Source organism: Hippocampus comes, unplaced genomic scaffold (genome assembly GCF_001891065.2).
Source record: "Hippocampus comes isolate QL1 unplaced genomic scaffold, H_comes_QL1_v1.1 scaffold135, whole genome shotgun sequence".
In the NCBI taxonomy this organism is placed as follows: Eukaryota; Metazoa; Chordata; class Actinopteri; order Syngnathiformes; family Syngnathidae; genus Hippocampus; species Hippocampus comes.
In genome coordinates this window covers 2,128,578-2,153,865 of record NW_017805583.1, presented here as the reverse complement: position 1 = coordinate 2,153,865, position 25,288 = coordinate 2,128,578, and the positions used below count along the sequence as shown (strand labels likewise).

The 25,288-nt window shown below is 40.9% G+C and overlaps 2 protein-coding genes across 4 annotated transcripts; one reads left to right on the top strand and one right to left on the bottom strand.

The window, feature by feature from the left end:
• Positions 1 to 2,703: 2,703 nt before the first annotated feature.
• rrp15 (ribosomal RNA processing 15 homolog) lies at positions 2,704 to 8,502 on the bottom strand. 3 transcript variants are annotated; one of them, XM_019880050.1, is made up of 6 exons: positions 8,442 to 8,502; positions 6,790 to 7,088; positions 5,917 to 6,014; positions 5,783 to 5,840; positions 4,830 to 4,964; positions 2,704 to 3,291 (listed from the first exon to the last, which is right to left on the bottom strand). In XM_019880050.1, exons 1-6 carry the CDS (start codon positions 8,485 to 8,487, stop codon positions 3,151 to 3,153), a joined length of 777 nt encoding a protein of 258 aa, XP_019735609.1. In that variant the 5' UTR covers positions 8,488 to 8,502; the 3' UTR covers positions 2,704 to 3,150. The 3 variants fall into 3 exon arrangements, with proteins under 3 accessions (XP_019735609.1, XP_019735607.1, XP_019735608.1); XM_019880048.1 differs by lacking the exon at positions 8,442 to 8,502 and adding an exon at positions 7,513 to 7,608; XM_019880049.1 differs by lacking the exons at positions 4,830 to 4,964; positions 8,442 to 8,502 and adding an exon at positions 7,513 to 7,608 and having other exon boundaries at positions 5,648 to 5,840.
• A 1,148-nt stretch (positions 8,503 to 9,650) lies between these two features.
• LOC109521951 (uncharacterized) lies at positions 9,651 to 12,306 on the top strand. The gene is made up of 2 exons (XM_019880109.1): positions 9,651 to 9,761; positions 10,333 to 12,306. Exons 1-2 carry the CDS (start codon positions 9,740 to 9,742, stop codon positions 11,796 to 11,798), a joined length of 1,488 nt encoding a protein of 495 aa, XP_019735668.1. The 5' UTR covers positions 9,651 to 9,739; the 3' UTR covers positions 11,799 to 12,306.
• Positions 12,307 to 25,288: the final 12,982 nt, after the last annotated feature.

Below are 25,288 nucleotides of genomic sequence, written 5' to 3'. Positions count from 1 at the left end.
CCTCGGCCCCCCACCCCATCACCACCACCACCACCACCACCACCTCCCTGCGCGCACGCGTTTCTGTCCAACTTTGTGGTCATGAGAGGGGAAGCAGAGGCGATTTATTTTGAATAAGAGTGTTGGGTGCACCAACGGTGACGTTTCTGTAAGGTTCGAATGCTCCGTTGGCCTGAAAAGCTTTAAATCAGCGATTTCAGCTACTGGAATCACTAAAGGGGCCATGGTCTTCTTGCAGTTAATGTTTGTATTTTTTGTTAATTCTTTATTACGGTTTGGCCTTGTAGGAAAAGATGCTTTATAACTCATTTATGCTTTACTTAAGCAATTAAGTAGTGCCTTTTTGAAGTTACTTTATGCGTCCCACTGCGTGGTGAACCTTCAGCAATTTAATCCGCCAGAGGGCGCCGCTCTGAATCTCAATTTATAGAAATCTGAAGATTTACGTTTTTGGACGAACCTTAAATTTACGCAGAGATAAATCGATAGCAAGCGTAATTTGTGAGGGTGTCCTGCACTGTCTGCCAGGGGTAGTACTTGTGGGTAGTACCATCAGTGTGCACTGCTAAAATAAAGCTAAATTCCCAGAGGAAACAGCAGCTGGGTTCTGTGTGTGTGTTTGTCTGATTATGGCATTGGAGGGAAAACGGTCATTCCCCCTCAAATCAAAGCAATAGCCCAAGAGGTTAAAGAGTGAGCAAATGGCAAACAACAGTAACACTTCGGGGCATGTTGATTTTGATCTATTTCCATTGGTATCCTTAATTTCTGGAAAGGATTCATTTTGAACCTCAATTTTGCTGCCACAGTTTCTGGTGATGTTGCTTCATCTAATGGGTAGTCGTAAACTTTTACACGGGACAAAATGTGCACAAAAACAACACACAATACACATGATTGGCTCCATCCGCATTTGTATGCATGTCCTGCATAGAGTATAAGAGAAACATATTCTGGAAAATGTACTTTTTAAGTTGCTTGTAAACTAACAGTTGGGCTTCAGCAGTGCCTGTCTCACCAAGTGTGAAATTAAGCAACTGCGTAACTCTTTTGTGATCTGCTGATTTCGAAATTTAGGTAAACAATAAAATAAAACAAAATCAAGTTGTTCTGACTTTCACATTCCAGATTGTGATGCAACAGTGTAATGGCTAATTGAGGTTTAATAAAAGCTCCACACAAAGCGGCTTGATGTCAAAGTCAATAGGTAAGCAAAGCTGCAGCTGTAAGCACAGACTATCATCCTAGCCAACAGCCTTACCGGCATTAGCTTCTGAAAACCAGTACAGACTCATAACGGTTCGCAAGAAGCAGGAATTTGTAGTTGGCCATGTGTCTGCTGCATGCACCACATGCATGGATTCGCACATTAATTGAAAGAATGGGCAGGGTGGACAGTGGTTCATTTTCATGAGGCGTACTCCTCAAAAAAGTCTAAATTCCAGGATATTTGCTCAACAAACTTCATTTAGACTGTTCCTGAGAATCTCTCAGTCAACTGAGTTTTTAGCTCTGCCATTAAGTCACTGTTTGAGTACGCAGATTGGGACAGATGGGCATGGTAACTGACACGTCACAAGGTCCTGCATCCTTGGCAGATTGTGTCAACGTGTCAGGATAAAAGGCGGCATACCAGAACGGCAGGCCACAGTGTTGCCATGACAGACGCCAATCCAGCACAGTGTAGACAGCCTGACTCGCCGCTTTCCTCCTCTGTTGATAACCCCAAGCGCAAATATTTCCCTAGGATGTGACGACAGCATAGGCCAGACACACAGGAAGCTGGAGAGTAAAACAGGAGTCAGCAAAAGTGCTGGTGCCACATCACCACATCAGGTCACTCCTGGCAGCCTGCTGGAGTTCATCGTGGGATGGGCGTATCCGTTTGTCATCTATTTCCACATTGCATGTTAACTAAATACAATTCACAATAAATGCTACCTGAGGCACTTAAGAAATGATAATTCAACTCATGACTACAACAAAAAGATGTATTTTACCGTGGCTTGTTCTATTAGTTAACTAACTACCTGCATGATGATACATTGCATCCTTTTGTTGTTGAATTGATTGCTGCCACACATAAAAAAGACTTGAGTTGTTCTGTCATTGTACTTCAACTAGTCTACTAATATTGCTCATAAGAAACAAATTCACGAATGACCAGTTGCTATTTCAAATGTTCAAAGCTTACAAATTTAATAAAGTACTGCATTCAAAAATACGTCTGTGGGCTTAATTTTACATTTCTCAACTTCCATCAGCACTTTTTTTCTTTTCCATTAGAAATGAGAAAAACACTGGAATTTACTGTATGTAGGCTCCTAATCCCCTAAAACCTGCAGGTGTTCAACTAAAATCCAAAGCCAAAAAAAAAAAACAATAATAATTTAGGGATGGACTAAAACACTTAGTTCAGACCTTTTTCATGTATTTTTTTTGTGGAGGAATAAATCAAATTTCAAAATGAAATACATTTTACACAAAGACATTCAAAGTTCAGTAACGTTCTTACCGTTTTTGTGATTCTGTTCATAGATTTGTCACTTTCTTTCAACATGAGTGGATTTGACATTCAATGAACAAAAGTTCTTCCTGAAACAAAGGACAGTAAACACAAAGGACGCAGTGAGCCAGAAGAAATGCTGACTTGTTGCTTCTCAGGGAATAAATCATGAGCCAAGTAAATAAACCACACCGCTACATTGCACTCGTTGTCTACAAAACAGCTCTTTATTTTGGTGGCCCTGTACAAAAGCGTGGTTTTGACACAGGTTACACAACATTAAAATCTTCAGCACACAACATGGTAAAAACAATCTGGATGGTGGAGCTGAGCAAAGCAGTTCAGTGGTTAACTGGTCCATCATCCATCATAAAAAAAAAGTGTATTTTTCCTCTGTTGCATGTTAATTTTTTTCCATGTATATGCGCTGCCTCTCATATCAACAAATGACAACATTTCTCAATCTTTTCTGAGCAGGCGCCAATCCGATGAAGAATTTCCCATTATTTTTCATTCACAGAACCAAGCACGGTCCTGTAACTCGGTGAATACAACGCTGCCCCCTGTTGATTTCACTCGCTTGGCTGAGTGAACAGGCTCAAACCATTCACAATGAACTCCAAAGTCTCTTGCTTGGTATGGGGTCAATCGGAATCACATCCATTGGCACCGTTTCCTGTATGTTCCTTGGCCTCCTCTTCTTTATCCCAGTCTTTCATAGACGCTCCCATCATAAAGTCGTCAGTGAGGACACTCCACGCTGGTTTCTCCACCTCATCCGTTGTCTACGGAGATGCACAGACACAATGAAACTGTTAAGTTGGGACTATGAGCCACATATCTGGCACTAAAACAATATTGCAACTTATTCCCAATTTTTAATGATCTCTGGAGTCTCTCATCCACCTTTACTGTTAATAAATGTTACTTTTTTATTTGTTAAATAAACGCCGAAATCACCGCAGCCTTTAAAATGGGTTTTCAGATCTGCTCTGCTCTGCTCTGTGCAAACATCATACCCTGGAAATGTAATTTATTTTGTGAAGGCCAATGTGCATTTCGGTGAGAGACAAGACATGCTTAGTTTTTTTAAGCCGCTGGCACATATGAAATTTTAAATACAATGAAGAGTTATTGTAAACCCCAATATTGACACACATACAACTGTTGGTACCCATCTGTCAACAGAGAAACCCGCCAAATGGTCACTGAAATAAGTGACCAAAATAATACAAATACATTTAAATGGAACCAATGAAAATCAGACAGTGCTTTTGAATGAATTGTGGTCAAACGGAATCATAGTATATACACTTGATTGGTATGGCTTGGTGGCAGCTGGCTAGATCTCCACGACATACCCGCAAATGTTTTTGCTGTGAAAGTTGATGTGACACAGGATTGCATTTTTGATTAGCTGTTACATCTGCACCCGCGATTCAAATTTTAAAATCGCAGAAAGACTCATGGCAGAACCCTGCAGGCTGCCCAACAATTCTCTGGCGTTTCGCGACGGCGTAAGGTGTACGACGGGCCTAAGATGTATACATCAGAGGGGGCGGGGCTGAAGCACACATTTGTTTGTGTACTACGTGCAGTGTGGTCGACAGCCACATTTTACAGTCATGAGGTTCAGCAAGCACAATCAGTGATGTATTCCTAAATCGAATAGAGGTACACATTGAGCACACACACACACACACACACACACACACACACACACACACACGCAACTGAAAAATTATTTCACCATGAATACTAGCACAAAGTGTATCCCCACCGAGTTGCAGTTTGCCTTTTATCAATTACCCACATCACATAAAATCGGATGGATGGATAAATCACTCGCTCATGTCTGGGTACAGACACAGTGATGCGAGCAGCTCCTCCTCTGCTCACGAGCACAATGAATAAATAATGAATCCCAAACCACCTCAACTAGAAAATATGCCATATATCCAAATGGATGTTTCTGCAGCACTGCGGAAGACAGTGACGTTAAATCACTGAGTGCATGGATGGATGAGACCGGCGGATCCTAAAATTGATGGGAGGTTGTTTTTTGCCAGTAATTTGAATGCACAGAAACCGTCTGGCTCTCTCACCCCTTACCTTTTGCCTTTCGTAAAAGATAACACATCCGAAATTAATTTTTAAATCATGGCGATAGAAATCTTCACAAAAACTGTCTCGAGAGGGGTAAGTAGTCACACAGACATCATACAGCGATTCAAGATGATCTTTTTCTTTTGTTTGAAAACAATATAAGAAACTTAAGTTTTGTTTTTGGAGGAGTTATGCAAGAAAAAAAAGAATCACTTACACTTGTGTCCTTTTCTGTCTTGACTGTGACTCTGGCGCCACCTTCAGTTTTCCTTAGTACATCAATAAAGTCTCTTTTGGAAACGGAGGAAAGTATTTTTGCCTTTTTCCTCTCTGAGCCACCAGCCTCCATCACCTTGTTATCAATGATGTATTCCTAAATCGAATATAGGGACACATATAGCACACACACACACACACACACACACACACACACACACACACGCAACTGAAAAATTATTTCACCATGAATACTAGCACAAAGTGTATCCCCACCGAGTTGCAGTTTGCCTTTTATCAATTACCCACATCACATAAAATCGGATGGATGGATAAATCACTCGCTCATGTCTGGGTACAGACACAGTGATGCGAGCAGCTCCTCCTCTGCTCACGAGCACAATGAATAAATAATGAATCCCAAACCACCTCAACTAGAAAATATGCCATATATCCAAATGGATGTTTCTGCAGCACTGCGGAAGACAGTGACGTTAAATCACTGAGTGCATGGATGGATGAGACCGGCGGATCCTAAAATTGATGGGAGGTTGTTTTTTGCCAGTAATTTGAATGCACAGAAACCGTCTGGCTCTCTCACCCCTTACCTTTTGCCTTTCGTAAAAGATAACACATCCGAAATTAATTTTTAAATCATGGCGATAGAAATCTTCACAAAAACTGTCTCGAGAGGGGTAAGTAGTCACACAGACATCATACAGCGATTCAAGATGATCTTTTTCTTTTGTTTGAAAACAATATAAGAAACTTAAGTTTTGTTTTTGGAGGAGTTATGCAAGAAAAAAAAGAATCACTTACACTTGTGTCCTTTTCTGTCTTGACTGTGACTCTGGCGCCACCTTCAGTTTTCCTTAGTACATCAATAAAGTCTCTTTTGGAAACGGAGGAAAGTATTTTTGCCTTTTTCCTCTCTGAGCCACCAGCCTCCATCACCTTGTTATCAATGTTCTTCTGGTGCTTCCTCACCGCATTGAACAGCTGCACAACTCCTCTTAGTGGAAAAAATAAACACAATCAGCCTTTATGCTCACTTCCTTGTCACAATACAAAAATACACGATAACACACCTAGTTGCAGTTCTTTGCAGAGCTTTTTCAACCTCTCGGTCCTTCACCAAGTCAGGTTTCACTCTGCACATCATCTCCCATGCTCGTTTCTTGTCAGTCTGATGGACAAAAAAAGCAAGCACAATAATAAGATTTGCAATGTCTGTCCAAAACATGTGCCATTACACCAGTTCCAGGGATCAGGAAAGGCAATAATTACGGTTTTAAAGTTAAATTTTATATTTACAGATTAACATGTTCAATAGTTTATCAAACATTGACTTGCATATACTTTTTAAAAAAAATTATAAAAGGTTCCATCAGGATAAAGTGGTCAGTTACTTTTATTTTCTTTTTCTTGTAACAATAAGGACACAATTTCAATGTAATGTAGCACTTGCCAGCAGCTTTAGTTATACAAAAAATACAAAGAAAGCAAAACAAATATTTTCTCTTATGCCTGCTCAGTTTTTAGTCTTGGATCTGTGAACTCCCATACGCCTTAACTTAATGTGCTATGTAAATATGTAACAATATCACATTGTACAGTAATAATAATAAATAAATGACAACAAGAGGGTTGCTCCAGTTCCACCTCTGTTTTGGTGTTTATGTAATGATTAATCGTCCAAAAAAAGCTGAGCAAAAAAATGGGTACATTGGATAAATGAAGTGTTTTTACAATTTTTGGGGAGTGATTTTCTTTTGATGATGATTGACCGCGATGGGAGTGAGTGGAGTTCAGAAAACAATTCAGCGAAGTGCTGAGAGTTGACATTTAACAATAGGCAGTTGGTTTTAGGTACCGGTAATAGGTAACTCAATATTGCGAGGGGATGATCAGGCTTCCTGCTTTTAAAAAAACAAAACAAAAAAAAAAACGGAGGTAATGACCTGTTCCTTCCTCTCCAACTGCTCCTGTTTTTCTTTTGCCTTCACCTTGTCCAGTTCTTTGTTTTTCACTAAGATGGTTTTGTTCTTGACGGTTTGCTTCCCCAAAACCTTGGCCATTGCCTGTGCCCAGCCAGCATTGGGATTGCCATCCTCCTTCTCCTGACCTCCATCTTCATCGTCTCCATCATTCTCGCCGTCCACATTTCCGTCAGATTCTCCATCAGATGACATATGATCATGACTCTCCTCACCTGAGCTATTCAGATCATTTGTGTCCTCCACAGGTGACTCGGCATCATCTGGCGAGTAAGAAATTATTCTTAACTCATCTGTCCAAAAATAGCCAGTTTAATGCTTACATCGTGTATCAATGGTTAACGTTTGACACGTGACTACAGTAAAATTCAAATGGGAAGGCAATATCGGACCAAAATAAAACATACCTAGATTGCCAATATCATCAAGTGCATCAAATTTGCCCAAACGTTATGTCCAAGGTTATGTCATAATACTCGGAAAAGCAGGTTAATTGGTAAATTACAGCAACACGTGAAAATAGCATTATGTCTAACTTTCTAACGTTACGGCGTCATATTGAGAGTCACAGACCAATTAGAATGTCCGTTAAAAAGTTGACGAAGGTAACACTTCATGTGTACTCTCAACGCGGTGTTACACTAAAACACATAAAATAAAAAGTACACGGTAGATTCAAATAGTTACCGCTATCTTCCAAGATCCGCACACGAGTACCAACTAAAGCGGCCATTGGGGAGTAACAACGAAAGGATTCCGAGTACAAGTAGCAAGAGCGGATGGTTCCTACACTTCTTCATCTTCTTTCATTCACTGGCGGATTGCAAGCGATTTACATGTGAATATCGCCACCTACTGTACAAGAGTGTGTATCACCCATGTCCCGAATTTCACAATCTGTACATGAGTCAATTGTCAACGGTTCCTCTTCGTTTTCATCTCGTTTGAGTTGAATGGTTGGCAACGAGCAATCAGATAGATTACTGGCCGTGAATGGACTGTCGATCAGCCAGTCTATAAAATGGATATCATGATACAGACAAAAACATTTCAAATACTGTACAAACTCATTTCACAAACAATCATGAAACTTACTTTTAATGTGTGCTATCAATACAGAAAATGTATCCTGGATTTGTTGTTGTTGTTTTTGTTTGTTACATTATTTAGTTTATTTGTTTTTGTGACATTCAGGAACATAGCAAGCAGCAACACTTGCCGAGTTCGGGAACGATTTCCAATCGGTGCTGGGTGTGCCTTCGGACTACGAACAGTTCCCAATCAACAACAGTAAAATTCAAATGGGAAGGCAATATCGGACCAAAATAAAACATACCTAGATTGCCAATATCATCAAGTGCATCAAATTTGCCCAAACGTTATGTCCAAGGTTATGTCATAATACTCGGAAAAGCAGGTTAATTGGTAAATTACAGCAACACGTGAAAATAGCATTATGTCTAACTTTCTAACGTTACGGCGTCATATTGAGAGTCACAGACCAATTAGAATGTCCGTTAAAAAGTTGACGAAGGTAACACTTCATGTGTACTCTCAACGCGGTGTTACACTAAAACACATAAAATAAAAAGTACACGGTAGATTCAAATAGTTACCGCTATCTTCCAAGATCCGCACACGAGTACCAACTAAAGCGGCCATTGGGGAGTAACAACGAAAGGATTCCGAGTACAAGTAGCAAGAGCGGATGGTTCCTACACTTCTTCATCTTCTTTCATTCACTGGCGGATTGCAAGCGATTTACATGTGAATATCGCCACCTACTGTACAAGAGTGTGTATCACCCATGTCCCGAATTTCACAATCTGTACATGAGTCAATTGTCAACGGTTCCTCTTCGTTTTCATCTCGTTTGAGTTGAATGGTTGGCAACGAGCAATCAGATAGATTACTGGCCGTGAATGGACTGTCGATCAGCCAGTCTATAAAATGGATATCATGATACAGACAAAAACATTTCAAATACTGTACAAACTCATTTCACAAACAATCATGAAACTTACTTTTAATGTGTGCTATCAATACAGAAAATGTATCCTGGATTTGTTGTTGTTGTTTTTGTTTGTTACATTATTTAGTTTATTTGTTTTTGTGACATTCAGGAACATAGCAAGCAGCAACACTTGCCGAGTTCGGGAACGATTTCCAATCGGTGCTGGGTGTGCCTTCGGACTACGAACAGTTCCCAATCAACAACCGACAACTGGGTCAGCAGGTACCCGGGACGCAGCGACTTTCGATGCAACTATCGGACCCTGTTGGGGGTTGCTCAACAGCAACAGCAACAGCAGTAGCAACACTTTTGCCATTCCGAGCTTTAATGTCCCCGTGGGTAGAGCTATATCATTTCTACGAGTTATCTACTCTACACATAAGACAATTATTTCACATGCACACAAAAATTCCTGAAATCAATTCAAATACCTTAGGACCATAACAAGGGAGAAATCACTCATCACTGGCTGAAACGCAAAACCCCCTATCTGCAGAACTTTCAGATTGGCAGATATCATCTTGACAGACCGCATTCTGCAAGGAAACAGCAAATTTGTTTGAGTTTTCTCACCAAACACACTACATTTTTCAGATTGGAGGGTTTGTGCTTTGTCATGGTCAGGTGTGGACTGTATTTTCTTTGTTAGAAATTATTTTTTAAGAAAGTGACAGTCAAAATGTGACAAACATCCACACAGCAGGATGCTACTACATGTGCACAAAAGAAACTAAACCGGTATTGCATAGCGATTCTGGTGATTAGCACATGTGGGTCTGTGCGTGGGTGTGTCCTATAGTTGCTTTATTAACAGGAGACAAGCTGTCTCTAGTGACTAGTCAGGGACCGGTCCAGAAATAAAGGTGGAGGATTCTCTCTTTCGACTTCTGCACAACAAACATGATGATAAAGAAAAAAATGAGTAAGTACATCATCATTGACGAAATCTGTAGGCTATCAAACTTTGATAAATATTTGCGTGTTTTTCTTCTCAGTGTTATCAAATAAGCTGTGTAAAATTGGCTGTTGGCTGATTCTGCTTTGAAGCTTGTTAATGTCTTAAAAGCCCAAATGAAGTTATCACAGAATACTTTTGAAAACCCGACATCGTGTCCACCATTATTAACTTAGTGTGGCGGAGGATGTGACTTAAAACAACGTGGGTTGTTTGCTGGTTAAACCTGATCAACCAGTCCTGTTGGACTGCAGGGTATGACTGTTGGCAAAATCAAAATAAGTCTCCGCTTTTTTCTCTGGTGTTAGCATGATTTAAGAAAATAATGATTAAACCGGATTTGCACTGGAAAAACATTACACATGAGAAAGATGGTATGAGTAAACAATCCTGATCAGTTATTTGTTGATTTTACCGGGACTCCATAGTAAAAGTGGAGAGCATATCTCTGCTCACTCACCTTAAGTGTAATGTGTACTTTTCATATTTTTTTAGTACTTTGTCAGTGAAAAAAAAATCTGTGTTCTTTTCCTTTTAGAGGAAGCAGCTATAGGTTTTGCACTAGGAGCAGTGGGAGGCTCCATTATGGGAGCCACAGAAGACCCCGTTGACAGGACGCTGGCTGCAATGACCTCAGCGAGTCAACTGAAACCACTGATCGAAGACATCAGAACAGTGGGTGCTCTCGGTCTGGGGACTCTCATGGGAGCTTCTGCACTGACCATCGCCATGACCTCGGTTGTAGCTGGCGTTGTCATGGCAGCAGTGGTAGCTTCAGTGTTCGTCACCACAAGGAATTGTGGGACAACTACGACCAACTATGCAAACTTGTGGGCAAATGCAGGACTTGCCGGTGCCTTTGGGACCACACTCAGCGGTGCCACGCTCGGTTTTCTCATTGAAATGATTGTGAATAATTTTGGCATGATTGGTCTTCTGTGTGCACTGTCCATTTTCAGCATCCTCAAACCACCCCTGCGCTTTGTATTTAACGTCCTCTGGGAACAAGGAGAGGCCTGTTGCACTCAAGGGTCTATGATTTGGGACACAGAAAGGAAACAGATCGAGATTTCAGATTTAGAGCAGAGAGAAAGGGTGGCTGTGCAAATAGAAGAGAGGATCCTGACAATAAATAATGGGATGAACACTCCTGACGCAAATGACACGTCAACATGGGCCACTGAGCGGAAGCTGCGAGAAGGACTAGAGAGGAAGAAGACGGAGGCTGAAGAGGCACAAGTCAAACAAAGGACCCTCCAAGACTGGATCAAAACTGTGATGATTAAATATGTGGACTTTTTGGCTTTTTCGGGAATTCCAATGACGGTGGTTGCTGTCGTAACTTCACTTTTTGGTTTATTTGGATATGGAGGCCACCATTCTGTGTTCATTGTACTTGTAGCTTTAGTAGCAATCATTGGCTATTTGATTCTGAAGTCGTCTGATTTTAAGTTCTGGATGTTGGTCGGATGCATGGGAATGCTTGCAACATTCGTGATTGCCATGCTCACCGTACAAGCCGGGGACGAGATCAGGAATCAGAAAGGGCAACCGCAAGATGTAAATGGTGACAGCATCAGCGATCGCATGAGTGACCGTTCCTCTCGGGAAGCTTTGAAAACAGCAATTATTGCAGCAAAACTTTGCCAGCTGAGTTTGGGAGCCACAGTTGGAGGGCCCCTTGTAAGGCATGCAGCTGGAGGGAGCAAAGTCATCATCGGGGCTGCCGTCATTTCCGTAGTTTTACTGGCTGGTGTGGAGATTTTATCCCCAGCTCTGGGGAAGGGAGGCAAAGCTGGGGCACTGCTGGGGGTGGTGGGTACATCTGGGGTGTCTGTGGGTGCAGTGGCAGCCATGGCAGGGCAGTGTTCTTCATGGCCACGTACTTCGGGAGCTGTCGCGGGCGTGATTATTGGCGCATTGGTCATGGGTAACTTTCATTTTGTCATGCTTGGAGTACAACTTTTTGTTGCCTACACTTTTGCTATGACTAATGCTTTCTGAAACATAGGATGTACAGTAAATTGCAGTGGAGCCAAATACAATATGGACATGTAAATTTGCATTCTCCAATGGTATAATCCATTTGAATTCACTGTGCCAAAAAGAATACAAATACGCTTGTTGTATAAAGTATTTTTCTTTTCTTTTTAATAGGAGTTATGAAAAGCTTCATTCCACTTCCTGGGTCTTGTTCTGATGATTTGGACATTTGTGTTAGATTAATAAATTATAATAATTATAATTTAATGCAGTCCAAGCAGGGATTTTATTACAATTAGTTGAACTGCATTATCATTCCAGTGAAGCAGGTAGCCACCTCCTTAAAGCCCCTGAAGTGAATATAAATGTCTTGTAAATTTCCGTGTCATTCAGTCTGTGGCTTACGCGACAGGACAGCACACTCGTCCCCACAGACAGGTCTCAGGGGGCAGTGCCCATCCACCAAGAAGCTTGTATCCTCATCCTGAAGCACGGATCTCTAAAAATAAACAAACCTTTTTACAATTTTTATCGTAGAAGCCTATTTTTGTGTTGTGAAATATTCATGTTGAATTTTTCATCACGAGAATAAAATATCAACAAAAAAAAAAAAGAGAGTGATTTTTCTTATTTTTAATTGATCCGCAACCGCTTATCACAACTTTACTGAAAATAATGTGTGCAGGCCACAACGAAGACATCAACGTTGGTGTGCAACAGTTGTTTCAAAGCTTTTTCAAAGTGCATCTCTGAGGTTTTGTGTGTGTGTGTGTGTGTGTGTGTGTGTGTGTGTGTGTGTGTGTGTGTGTGTGTGTGTGTGTGTGTGTGTGGCATCTGTGAAATATGTAAATATGTAAATAGCCGAGGACACAGCAGTAGACTGGTACCCTCGACAGTAAAGTGTTGAAACATAAGCGTAAAAAATGTTTCAGGTGCTTTATGGCACAAAAATGCAATCAATCGTCTGCAAAATGTATGTGGACATCCCTAGTTATACCCACATCAACCGATTAAAATGTCAGAGCGATAGCCCCAATATTTTAGATTTGATGGACGAAGTGGTTTCCCCATTAAGCGACATAAGCTTCTGTGGTATGTTTCTTTGGAGAGGAAAAAAGATTACTGTCCATAAAATCAGAACTATTAGAACGGTTATTGTAATAATTTGAGAGGTTAGCTCCAGAGTGCCCTTAAATGGTGTCATGTTGAACCGAAAATTTTGGACAATGGAAGTCATTTTTTTTCAATCTATTCATGCCTGAACAACCAGTCGATTTACAGTTTTTTTTTAACCCTTTCAGGGACAGCGGTTACTATAGTGGACACCTTATCATGTTATCAGGTTACAGGGTGCATGAAAGGGTTAATTACTACCCTTAGATATTTTTTGTTGCTGACAAACTTCTGCTCCACACTACCACATATTTATCAGTGATGTAGTGAAAAATGAAAAGAGAAAAATGTTGACTTTGCCCGTCATCTAGCAAGGGTACGCCCCTAAACATTCTACTTGCACTGCTAAAATTTCAGGTTACGGGCCACTGTGCTCCTAATAAAAAAATAGATAAATAGATCAAATTGTCTGGAGCCCTGAGGGAGCAAGTGAACGAGGAATCTCCACAAATCTATTCACTTAGCCACATCCAATTTGGTTGTGGGTTTGATGTACTCAAGGTGGGATCTATGTATATACCCGTATACACTCTCTATACTGCAAATGCTGTCGATGGGAATCCCAGCTGTTGTCGCAATTTGGACACCATTGAGGACTATTGGCTGGGAGAGGCAATGCTGCAAATGGAGTGCAGTAACATTAAAAATATGGATCAAAGTAAGTACTATCTGTAGGTTAATACTACATGGAATTTACTTTACAGGTAATGTTATGAAGTAGATATACTTCAAGTGTTCTGCTATCAATCACTATAATTGTTTACTGCAGTCTCTTGGCCTTCCAAATGTCAGAAACAGTACAGACAAACAGAAAGTCTAGACGTTTTGTTTCTATTTCAAGTTTATTGTGGTTGTGAATCGAGGCTAAATAATAAAAAACATCCGTCATAGTCTCAATATTTATGGATCTAACAGCATATTCTAGTTACTAAAGACTGTACAAGACACCGTGTTCACTGTTTTACTATGGATACTATTTTTTTTTAGCCTTCCAAACTCATAAAAGATAAAGCCGGGAAACATCTCAGAATGTGTCTTTGTACCATGGTTCACCACCGAAGGGCAGTGTACACTGAAAAAGTGCGAGAGCATAAGGTAGTGGCCTTGCTCATCTCTCTCTAAGACACTCATTTACTTGATGTGATTGTGAGCCTTCACGTTCAGTTTTGAAAGGAGGCAAGGTCACAGAGATAAATTAATTTGGATTGTGACGGGTAAGCTTCTTTAGGCTTGGATTGCCTTCTAAATCAATTTGATTTAAAATCCTGTGACATGTTTCTTCATATGGCATGAAACTTGGGGAACTCTGTGCCTTGCTCAATGGCACCTCGGCTGCAGTTCCCTCTATTTGTTGAGATAAAAATCAGCTTATACCGACGTTAAAGGTTTGTTCTTGATTTACTCACAGATGAAAAAAAAAAGTTTGGTCAGAAGACTATGAGATAAATTCTTTGGGATCGCACTTAAGCGAGATAACGTTAGGTTTGCAGAGGAATCTTTATGTTACAACAGTGCTTAGATCATTTGGAGCGGCGTGTGCTCCAAGTTTAAAGGGGATGTTTGGAATCAAAGTTTGAAAACCGTCACGTCTGTCTCTCTGTTTTGTTTTCCGCCCCAGTTGGACTGAAGGGCGTTTCCCCCGGCAGGCGCACCTGTTTCGTGTTTACCAATCAAGCCGCTCCACTTCACCGTGGGTAGCGGAACATGTGGTCGCTCTGCTACCTTCTCATGGAACTCATTCCCATCTGATATGCGTAACACAGACTCCCATTTCTTTCTTCAATCAGTCAATCAATCTTTATACAGCACTTTTCATACGTAAAAATGCAGCTCGAAGTGCTTCAAATAAGTTCAAATCCTACACCAGGGGTCTCAAACTCCGGTCCTGGAGGGCCGCTCTCCTGCATGTTTTCCAAGTCTCCCTGTTGCAACACACCTGATTCAAATGATCAGATCATCAGCAAGCTCTGTGGAAGCCTGACATTGAACCTGTCCAGCGGCCCTCCAGGACCTGAGTTTGAGACCCCTGTCCTACACCATACCAACTTGTCCGCAAGGACGCAAACACACACAAGCAAATATACACAAAGATATGAGGTCATAGACCAATGGACCTAAGGACCTGAGGTAAGGAAACACAGAGCCATCTGCACCCGGACCACATCGCAGATCATGGCCACCAGCATTGAGGGGCATATGATCTCGCTTGTGCGTAAGTCATTTTATTTATGCACCTGACACAGCCACCTGGAAATTTGTGTGCAACAACCAAAGAGGCGTGATTCGGTGAAGTCAAAGAGTGGCCCTCATTTCCAGATCACGGATTTAGGTACCAAAGAAATCCGTTTGGAAAATATGTCACACTTTAAATGTGAAATGAACTTGATTGAACCTGAAGTTTGAATGATCGTCACCAGTGCCACGTGTGTGACGTGTGCTTATCTACATTCTACCTAGTACTTTTTGCATTCACTTTTTAATAAATCCAATATAGGTAATTTAATTGGAATACCGTACTCATAACTGAATGCATGTGAGAAGCTAGTGCAAAGCATGTGAGATCGATCAGTTTGCCAAGCCACACATTGCATGTCATCGCCATTGACTGTCGCCGCCGCAATGTCGGCGAAGATAAAGAAGACAAAGAAGAAAAAGAAGATGTGACGGTCCTAAAATAGTGGTGATAAATTGTGATTTAGCGATGACGGAAGCATGGTTGAAATAACGATAACAGGATGACAGACTGGCTAAGGGGTCCCAAATAGCCGTGACGAACTATATTATTCACCGATGACGGAAGCACGGTTAAAATAACAACACTGCAGTGACAGACTGACGATGACAGATTTGGTTGGGTTGAAATAATGACCGACCGATGATGACAGACAGGTGTACCTGCCGCTGGCAAATGACGAACCGGCAAACTTTACTGATGCGCTCATCTCTGGAATTTGGACTATTATAGTTGTCGATTTGGCTTTTGTTATGCCCACTGTTCTTTCCTCCCTGCCTCAGTTGCTCAGCCCCTCTATCCTGATTTCTCTCTCAGAAAATACCTTTTGAGGTGCTTGTTTATCCCCAACTATTAAATTCACACGGTAATTTGTACTTTTTCACATCGATCTTTATTGCTCAAGCATTCTTACTATGGATGATGTACAGCTTCATCTCTCAGAGTTACTCTCTGGTTTTCCTATTTCCTAATCTTTTACGTTAGAGGGGAAGTGGTCAATATCCGCCGCCCGTCTTTCTCTCACAGCCCTCTTTTGGTCCGCTTGAGGTCAGTGTGGGTCAACACCCTTCTGTCAACTGCCATCATTTACCGATGAATCCATAAAGGTAAACAGCATAAATGCTGAGTCATACATATGTCTTTTAGATGTATATGATCACACATGCCAAAACATTTACAACAGAGACGAAGAGCAACCACGGCCCTTTGAAGTGTGCAACACAGTGGGACACATCAATCGTGCAAAGCAGCAGGTACCACATTGTGTTTTTATTGTCTCCAAAACCTATACTGTGTTGGAAGGTACAGCGTACGTCAAAAGGTATGACCTTTAAGAAACTTTGCAAACGTTTTGTGAAACTATAATCAGTGACCCATTAACCATCAATTGAAATGTAGTACAACAATACGATATAATATTGACATACAGTATATTTATTAAATGGCAAATTAAGGGGCTTATAATGTTCATCACATACCATGGTCTTCGAGCCATCTCCCACACAAACCGTAAATCAAAAGGTTATGAAGCGTTTCCATTTTCAGGCCCAACTCTATGGAACCATTTCCCACAATCTGTTGGAATGAATCTTGGAGTGTTTCAAACAACACCTGAAAAACCATTTATTTGGTCCAACCATTCAATAGATTACATACCTCCCTTTTGTTCCCAGGCCAGGTCAGTTTTGTTCTTTTAGTTTATTTCTACTCTGGATGATTTCTTTTAGTGTCATGTTCACCTACTTCGGATTATTAAATACAAAAATGATGATCAAAGGCCATTTTCATTGTATTAGATCTTTCTTATGCCTCGACATCCCTAGCTGTAGTGAAATGATATCCGCTTACAGCCTGCGGTGGTTGGAATATATCCCACCGGCTCATCGCTCCCAACAGTACGGTATAAAAACAAATACTTTCACATACAAAACATAAAAAAAAGAGATGTTTCCATGTTTGGAAAACAGACCCAGCCCAGCCTATTTCAAGACAGTATCTCTCTCTCTCTTTCTCTCTGTCTCTCCCCATGGATTTTGAACACTGCTCATCCTGAACAGGGTCGCGTAGCGCAGACTACACCCTGAGCTGGTCACCATTCAGTTCCATGACATACATAGAGACAAACAACCATTCACACCCACATTCACACCACCACTGAGTGGGAATCAACCCCACGCTGCCCACTCACAAGTCAGGCGAATGTACCCCTACACCATCAGCGACAGTCAAGATATACGCAATTCAAATGAAGACTAAAGATTGTTGGAAATAAATTATTCCCACTTGATTTAAATGGTAAGTGTAGTGTGTAGTGTGTGTTTGCGCCTGGAGAGAAGGCCTTGAAGGCCCTGTAGACGATGGACCCCCACATACTCACGGATTAGCTATTCACAGATAACATTTGGAAACATATTTTCTTTTGATGTTTTTTGTGTTTGTTCTTTTTTTCACTGCATTTATAATGGACACCAAAATATGCACATTTCACGAGTCGTGGCCAACTTTTTTTTCGCTTTTGAACTGTCCAATAAATATTATGCCCTTACTTAGACTTGTTTTCGCTTTTGGACTGTCCAATAAATATTATGCCCTTACTTAGACACATTTCGATGACCAGACCTCGATACCTGATCCAAAACTTCCCTGCAAGAGATTAGCTAAGGTTTTAGTTGTTAAAATGTAAGTCATTTGATTTAGTGCCACTAATATGGCAACCGTCCCCTCCCTATCTTTCCCCCCTGACCTTTGCAACCCTTCTCTCTCATGCGACAGGCAGTAACAGTAAGTCTTTGGTTCCCATTCAGCACCATCAAGGATGGAAAGGCAGTTTTCCAAGAACCTCCCGCTGTGGACATGACATGATGAAATGCCTAGTGTTGTCCGACATCCGACTTTAAACTTACCGTTGCAAGAGGAGTGAAAGTAGAGGAGCCACTGAAGATGTAGGGATGATTAGTCTATCTATGCTGACAAATTATATGTGTTTATTGGTTTATACTATCGGGAAAAAAAAAATCTTTGCGAAGGACATTTGATCAAATATCCTGTTTTCATTTGCTGCCTCAAATATTGTCGGTTTAGTTATATCAGACCATATTCAACTCTGATCCAAGGCAGGATGTGGGACCTCAACCTAGAAACCCACTGACACCAGCTAACACTCAGGACTTGACAGTCAGCACGTACAACCAAACCAATTAACGGTTTCAAATAGCCTATTATATAAGCAATTAGGTTGCACAACCAACAGTTACATACGTAACTGAACATGCAACAATCCCAGATTAGGGCCTGTAATGTGCCCTCTTCCAAGTGCAAAATCCGAGTCTGGCCAGGGTTGAGCCACTTCTTTTCTCTTTAAAGAACACTATCCACACAGCACCGTACTGACTATTGGCTTCCCTCCTTATACTTATAATGCGTAGCACAGGTTCGTGACTCCCTGGAGAGTTGAGCACGGAGAAAGCAAAGAGAAAGCTGGACAGACTACCTTTGTCGGTCCGATGTTGCAGTAGTTAAATTGTCTTGCTGAATGTATACATTTTTTGTTAGTGGTACTGGCACACATGTTCAATTAAAAAGCTGAACATAATGTACACCAGGGCTGGCCGGAGCAGCTATTCCTTCATCTTTAAAAGGTCACGTTCAGAAGATATTTCCATCTTGGTGATCTGTTGTGAACACCAATTAAGAATAACCCACACGAACAGAATTTTAAAGAATAAGGTTAGTGTTCAGAGTAACCAAGTGTATTCTTTTATTTATTTTTTTTACCGCATATCAAAAACTTTTGAGAGGTGTCACATGATTCTTACCGCGATCTGTGGTGCAGCACTTTAAACATGGCTAATAATTCAACACTTGTCTTGTTTTGGAAAAACACAACTCTTACGTAACTTATGTTCGAACGCAGCAGGAGGGAGAAGGTGTTCCCTTGGTCCTTTTGAGAAACACTCTTCTGTTTCTCTTGCCAGCTGGATTTCATCTCCTGGCGATTCATGTTTCAAATAATCCCCAGCAGCTGAATGGTCAGTTCAGTCTCAAAGATAATTAAAATATAAACCTCTTCAATACAGGCTGCTCTTATGCCAGGTTTTCTTCAGATTCTTTGGTTTTGTAGTTGCAGTGGGGGGAGTCATTTGATGGTCAGCTTTGTTGATCCGCGGCCAGGAAACATGTTGCAAAGATTGTATGTACAGATCTGCAAAATAAACGCGCTCAACTGAGGTTTGTGACAAAATCCCTGATGTGATGATGTTGAACCTGTTCACTTTGGCCAAACACGGCTTACAAATATGAGCATTACCTTCAGCACAATAGACTGTAAACATCTAATTGTGAGCCACGGTGAATTCTTAAGAGGCATGCTCTGATCTGACCTTGGCGGATGGTAAAATCACTTGATTTAGATAAGGGTTTGGCTTCACTTATCTAAAAGTGGATAAATCTTGTGTGAGAACCATCATTTAATTTATGGTTTATGATGTTCGATTTAGTTTGTAGAACTGGACTCCATCATACGGAAACTGTTCTAATATTTTACTGTCTTGTGTGAGTCAATAAGGTCGCAAACATATTAAGCATAGTTCATTGATTCATCAGGTGAAAAGTGGGTTGGAAATGACTTCATATGACTTTGAGTTGAATGTAGAATATAAATTGAATGCTTTGAGTGACTACAAAATAGCGATACGGTACCATAACATAGCGATGACTGTGAAAAGGCCGATTGATGTATCTCCTCAGATATCAACTGTATGTAATTACTGTCATTTGTATTGTCTTCTAAAAATCTACGGGGTCCTCAATTTATGATGGTCCTGACATAATATATTCGAGGTCAAGGCACAAGAGGCCATGTAACGACTTACAGGAGGAGCTTTTAGCCGAATCACATGACATATTAGTTTGAAATGAAATTATCATTAATTTCCACTGTCTTACCTTTTTCAGTTCCACAGGTGGGAGGTTTTGTGACTCCGACCTTTCTCCACTATGTCAGTTATATGCATAGCTGGAAAAATATTGTACTAACATTACAGTACAGTATATTCATTTATTCATTCATTCATTGATTTTCCGATCCGCTTTATCCTCACAAGGGCCGCGGGGGGTGCTGGAGCCTATCCCAGCTGTCTCCGGGCAGTAGGCGGGGAAGACACCCTGAATCAGTTGCCAGCCAATCGCAGGGCACACAGAGACGAACAACCATCCGCACTCACACTTACACCTAGGGACAATTTAGTGTGTTCAATCAGCCTGCCATCCATGTTTTTGGAATATGGGAGGAAACCGGAGTACCTGGAGGAAACCCACGCAGGGAGAACATGCAAACTCCACACAGGGAGGCCGGAGCTGGGATTGAACCCGGTACCTCTGCACTGTGAGGTTGACGCGCTAACCACTGGTCCACCGGGCCGCATTACAGTATATTGTGAGTCAATAAACAATCAACTACTCACGGGAGTTACACCCTTTCCCAAACGTCTCAGTCTGACATCTCTCATTCTAATGGTCATGTATGGCAGTCTCTGAAAATTTTATTCCATAAAAATTGAAGATCGACTTTTTCTACAGGGTTATTTTTTTTCCCTTGACAATGCGCATGAATTAGCAAACTATGGAACATTCAACATGATATCAAGCACTTAAGTGCTATGTTCTGAGAAAGAAAAGAGAGCCCGAAGGGGGCCTCAAAGAGGTCACATAAGGACATGAAAAAGGAGTTGTGACCCAAAATAACTAGAGCATTTCAGTCCAGTCCAGACTGCAGCACGAACATGTTACAAGGGGTGTAGCCAAACCTCTGTGAATGAAAATCTTCAGCATGACTTTACATGAAAAGAACAAATGTTTAAGCACACACCTTGGGCTTGTTGGTCATCGATTTCAGGTCAGGTTTGGTAATGATTTACTTTTTCGTTCGGGGTGGGGTTGTGGTACGCGTATGCTGGATACAAATAAAAACTGCAGCACTATGAGTTTCTAATAATGACAGAGACTGCTACAGACACCAAAGTCTTTTTTACCCCAGAGAGCGCCAACGGGTTCTAAAAAGTGAGTCATTTCGGGATCAGAGATCAGATAACATAAAATGGAGTCTGAAGATGACACGGTTAAAGAATAAATGTGGTCAGGTTAAAACATGACCAGTTGATTACTGACTAAGTTTTCACATCAGCTTGCTTAGTAACAATGTACAGTTGCAAACTTTCTGACCGTAACGGAACTGGTCCGATGACTTTCGATTTCATTCTGCAAAATTAACAGATTTTTTTTTGGGGGACTTTCTGAAATTAATGATTACAATTCAAATATTACAGCTGCACAAAGGTTCTGCGGGATGACCGAAAGCTGTATTTCCTAAGAGTGAAATTCTTTTGTTCACACTAACTTGGGAATACTTTCAAGAACAAACGGCTTCACGTGCATCTTGCTATTTATCTTGCAAATAGAATTAAAGTAAAATCCCCCAAGACAAACGCCAGACAAGAAGCGTACGTGAATGCTAGCTCACAGAATTAGTTTGTTGATTCACACAGATACTCATTCATTTCTTACAATTTTAGGTGGCCATAATGATCGGATACAGACAACACTGTCCATATTTTAAGAAAGAATTGTCAGTTATTTTGAGCCGATTGACTGAGCAACTAAAGTAAATGATAGACCATTTTCGTCCCATTTAATTTCTTCTACAAGCGTATCCCACTCTCTCTAAGGCGCTTCGTCGGATTTTATGTGGAAATTAAAGGCATGGAGGCAGTGTCTGTACTGAACATTGTCAAGCCTAAAACTTGTTACAGCAAAGTGAAGTGACATGGATGGCACTTGTCCATACCAAACATTTTTGGGCAGGATTGTGGTATCCCTGAGGGTGTCTCGTCATACGGAAGGCTGTTCATGTCCTCTTGACAAGCCTATTATTACTGTGCCACTGGGCACACACAATTTCCTGCAACCAATGCTTTCCTTGTTAAAGTGCCACCCACGCAAAATGGAGCTCCACCGATTTAGATTCAAATACATGGTTACCTTTTTAGTCAAATCAGTTTGAGTTCCGAGCTGCCCTGCATGGAAATATTGTTGAAAAAAAAAAGCTTTGGAGTTTGTGAGCTTATGACTCATGTTTCCCAGCAGATCCAGAGCACCCAAGAAACCAGGAAGGCTTGGTGACTGCTAAGGCTACCGCACACTGACAGGAGCAGCCGAACCCCATTGAACTCTCACGCCTTCCATGGGGTTCGACATCTGTTTTCATGAGTGGCTGATCACTCTCTGGTTCTGTGGTAATTCAAACTACAATCAAAATGCACGGAAGCTTTCACACACGGATTTTAGGAGCGCAAAGCACAGCCGGTCCACACTTAGCCATTATATAGAGTGTATGCAGTCCACATGTACTGTATTGTGTTTTACAGAAATTTCTTAACAATTTCATATGGACTGACAGACATCCAGGGCTAGCCATCACACGCTCGATCATCTCCGGAGACATGTGTGTTTGTCAGCATGTCACCGTAACTGTTACTGCAAAGGTTGTTCAATACACTCTTATTTGACCAATTCCTCATCACGTTCGACTTCATACTAGTTGAATACATGCTAGCAAAGAAATCTTTTCTTTCTTGATGTGTATCAGATGATAACGACGGAAAATACAAAGTATAAGGAGGCTATTTCACCCATCTTCAATTCATTACCATGTACCAGCTCAAAAGACGTGACTCGACACTAGTCTTGGGCCCGTTTAAATGATAATCTTGCTGTCAACTACCGTTTCAATTGTGCTCCTATGGCAAAAAAAAAAAAAAAGTTCAGGAATGCATTTTAAAAAAAAATCAATCCCCCCATGCCCCTCTTCTAGTATGTGCTTCTGTTTCCACTGTCACATTAACTTGATTTAAAAAAAAAAAAAGCTTTTTGAAACGGTAAGTATAAATAAACAAATTAAATAATGTGGTTGCACAAGAGTGCACACTTTCTAACAATTCGGGATGTGGCTGTGTTCAGCATAAACCAATCACATTCAAATTATGTTAAGTGGCAGTCAGCTCACTTCTCCCATTAGATAAAGCGTCTTTTATTTCCACATAAAGTTCAGATGTTCCATACATTTCTTCTGTACAGCCATTGTTTTTCAGAAGTCTGCCAAAATACTCAGCAATGTTAATGTTGATAGGTTACCTCAACGGCTTATACCCATATCACAATCACATTTTTTTTTAATGTGCTCGATTGTCTGATTTTCGTTCATGTAATATCCTGATGACCTGTCACTCAACTATTTAATTTCTTTCCTCTCTCTTTCCCTTTAGAATGTGCGTGTGCTTTCAGAGCTGCAGCCAACAACATCAATGCCATCTGATTAGTTTTGATACCATTCATAGTTATGTCAAAACATGTTGCCAACGCACACTGAATCTCGGTTCTGTTCGAGTTTTCTTCAAGTTATTTTCTCCATCGTCATCGTGCCTGCTCATGTGGGGTTTAGTTGGTTTTCTTGAGTGAGAAGCAAATGGTTCTAGACCTGCTCCACACGAGGTGTTCTTTGGGCTAATGTCTGTTCTGCCGCGCTATACTGTACAAATAAAACGGACTGAACATATTGGACACATATTGTTCTGTGGATGAACATTGCACTCCAGGTGTACTTACAGTTTCAGTTGTGTCTTGCTCGGATGGCAGACTCCTTTCCTCTTCTATGGAGACGGAAACCTCAACATTTAAGTAGAACTAAAACATTCATTTTTAATTCTACTTAGAGTTAATGCTGCTCAGGCTTTAAATGACAAAGTATATATCTAAAAACAAATTGAATCACGAAGAGAAATGCAAAGTGTTTGTGAACGTCATCAGAGCCGAGACTCGTGTGCTTCTTTGTGGGAAAGGTTACGTGATACGTACCAGAATGTTCTCTCAAGGTCACTCTCACAAAAAACAAAACAAAACAAAAAAAAATGTCTTGCAAGATAATTTTTACGAAAAATTCTAAAATGATTGTGATGAAAGTCCTTTTTGTTCTTCCAAACATGCACTTTTTCATTCATGTCACCAAAGTGGTCCTTTCTGTTTCGCTGAATTTCATTTTAGCACAGCTTCCCGCTCCATCTGTTAGAATATCTCGCTGTACTCTGGCAGTGCTCTGCTGTGGAACAAACAACATTAGTCCCTTCACATCAGCATGGGTTGACATTAATCAAGCTGCTGTCACCGGCAGCAAGTACAGCCTCTCTTTTTCTGGACTACTCATCGGAAGTTAATGACGCATGTTTGATGTGGGAGACAGTGAATCCCTGAACTTACCTCTGGTCATGGTCAATAGACTAGATAGGTACCGTATGTATTAATTTACGGACAATGTTACTAAGGAATTGTACAAATGTCACTCTCTGTACTATATTCATGCCTGTACTTAATCTTTTTGTACCTTGAATGTAGAACAACTGGTGACATTTTTCCCTCCCAGTGTTTTTCTATTGCTTGGTTTGTCAAAACTGACCTGAACTGAGGCCAGTGACGCGTGCGCTTATTTGGATGTTGTTCTTGTGACCTCCCGGATGAGCCATCATTTAAACTCCTGAAGTATTTTTGGCTGTCTGACCACTTCCAGGAAGGTTCACCACTGTTCCCACTTTTCTCCATTTGTGGATAAGATGGATGAGTGTGATTCACTGGAGTACCTTTGCCTTCACCGGACTCATTTCTATGACTCCCCCCCCTGAATTTTTTCTGGCATATCTTTGGATCATGGCAGGATACCCAACATTTCTCTCTTAGATCTTGTAGCCGACTTCACTTTTGTCTGACAGGGTAGCATTTAGGTGACTTCAATAATTGCAATAATTCCGGGCTGTGGCCGATAAAAAAAATACGTCTTAATTTTTGCCTCCTTAACATGTTAATAATGTAATCATATCATTATTTAGAATCTGCATATTGTGATTAATGCTAAATAAAGTTGAAGGAGTGGACTATTCCTGACATTGTTTTACTTCTGGCTGAAGTGTTCTGAAGGTTTTGTGCTAACACTGACTGGTATTTGGAACTGTTCATAATTCCCTCCTCCTTGTCTTAGGCCCCAACTGAAAAAAAAAACCATAAA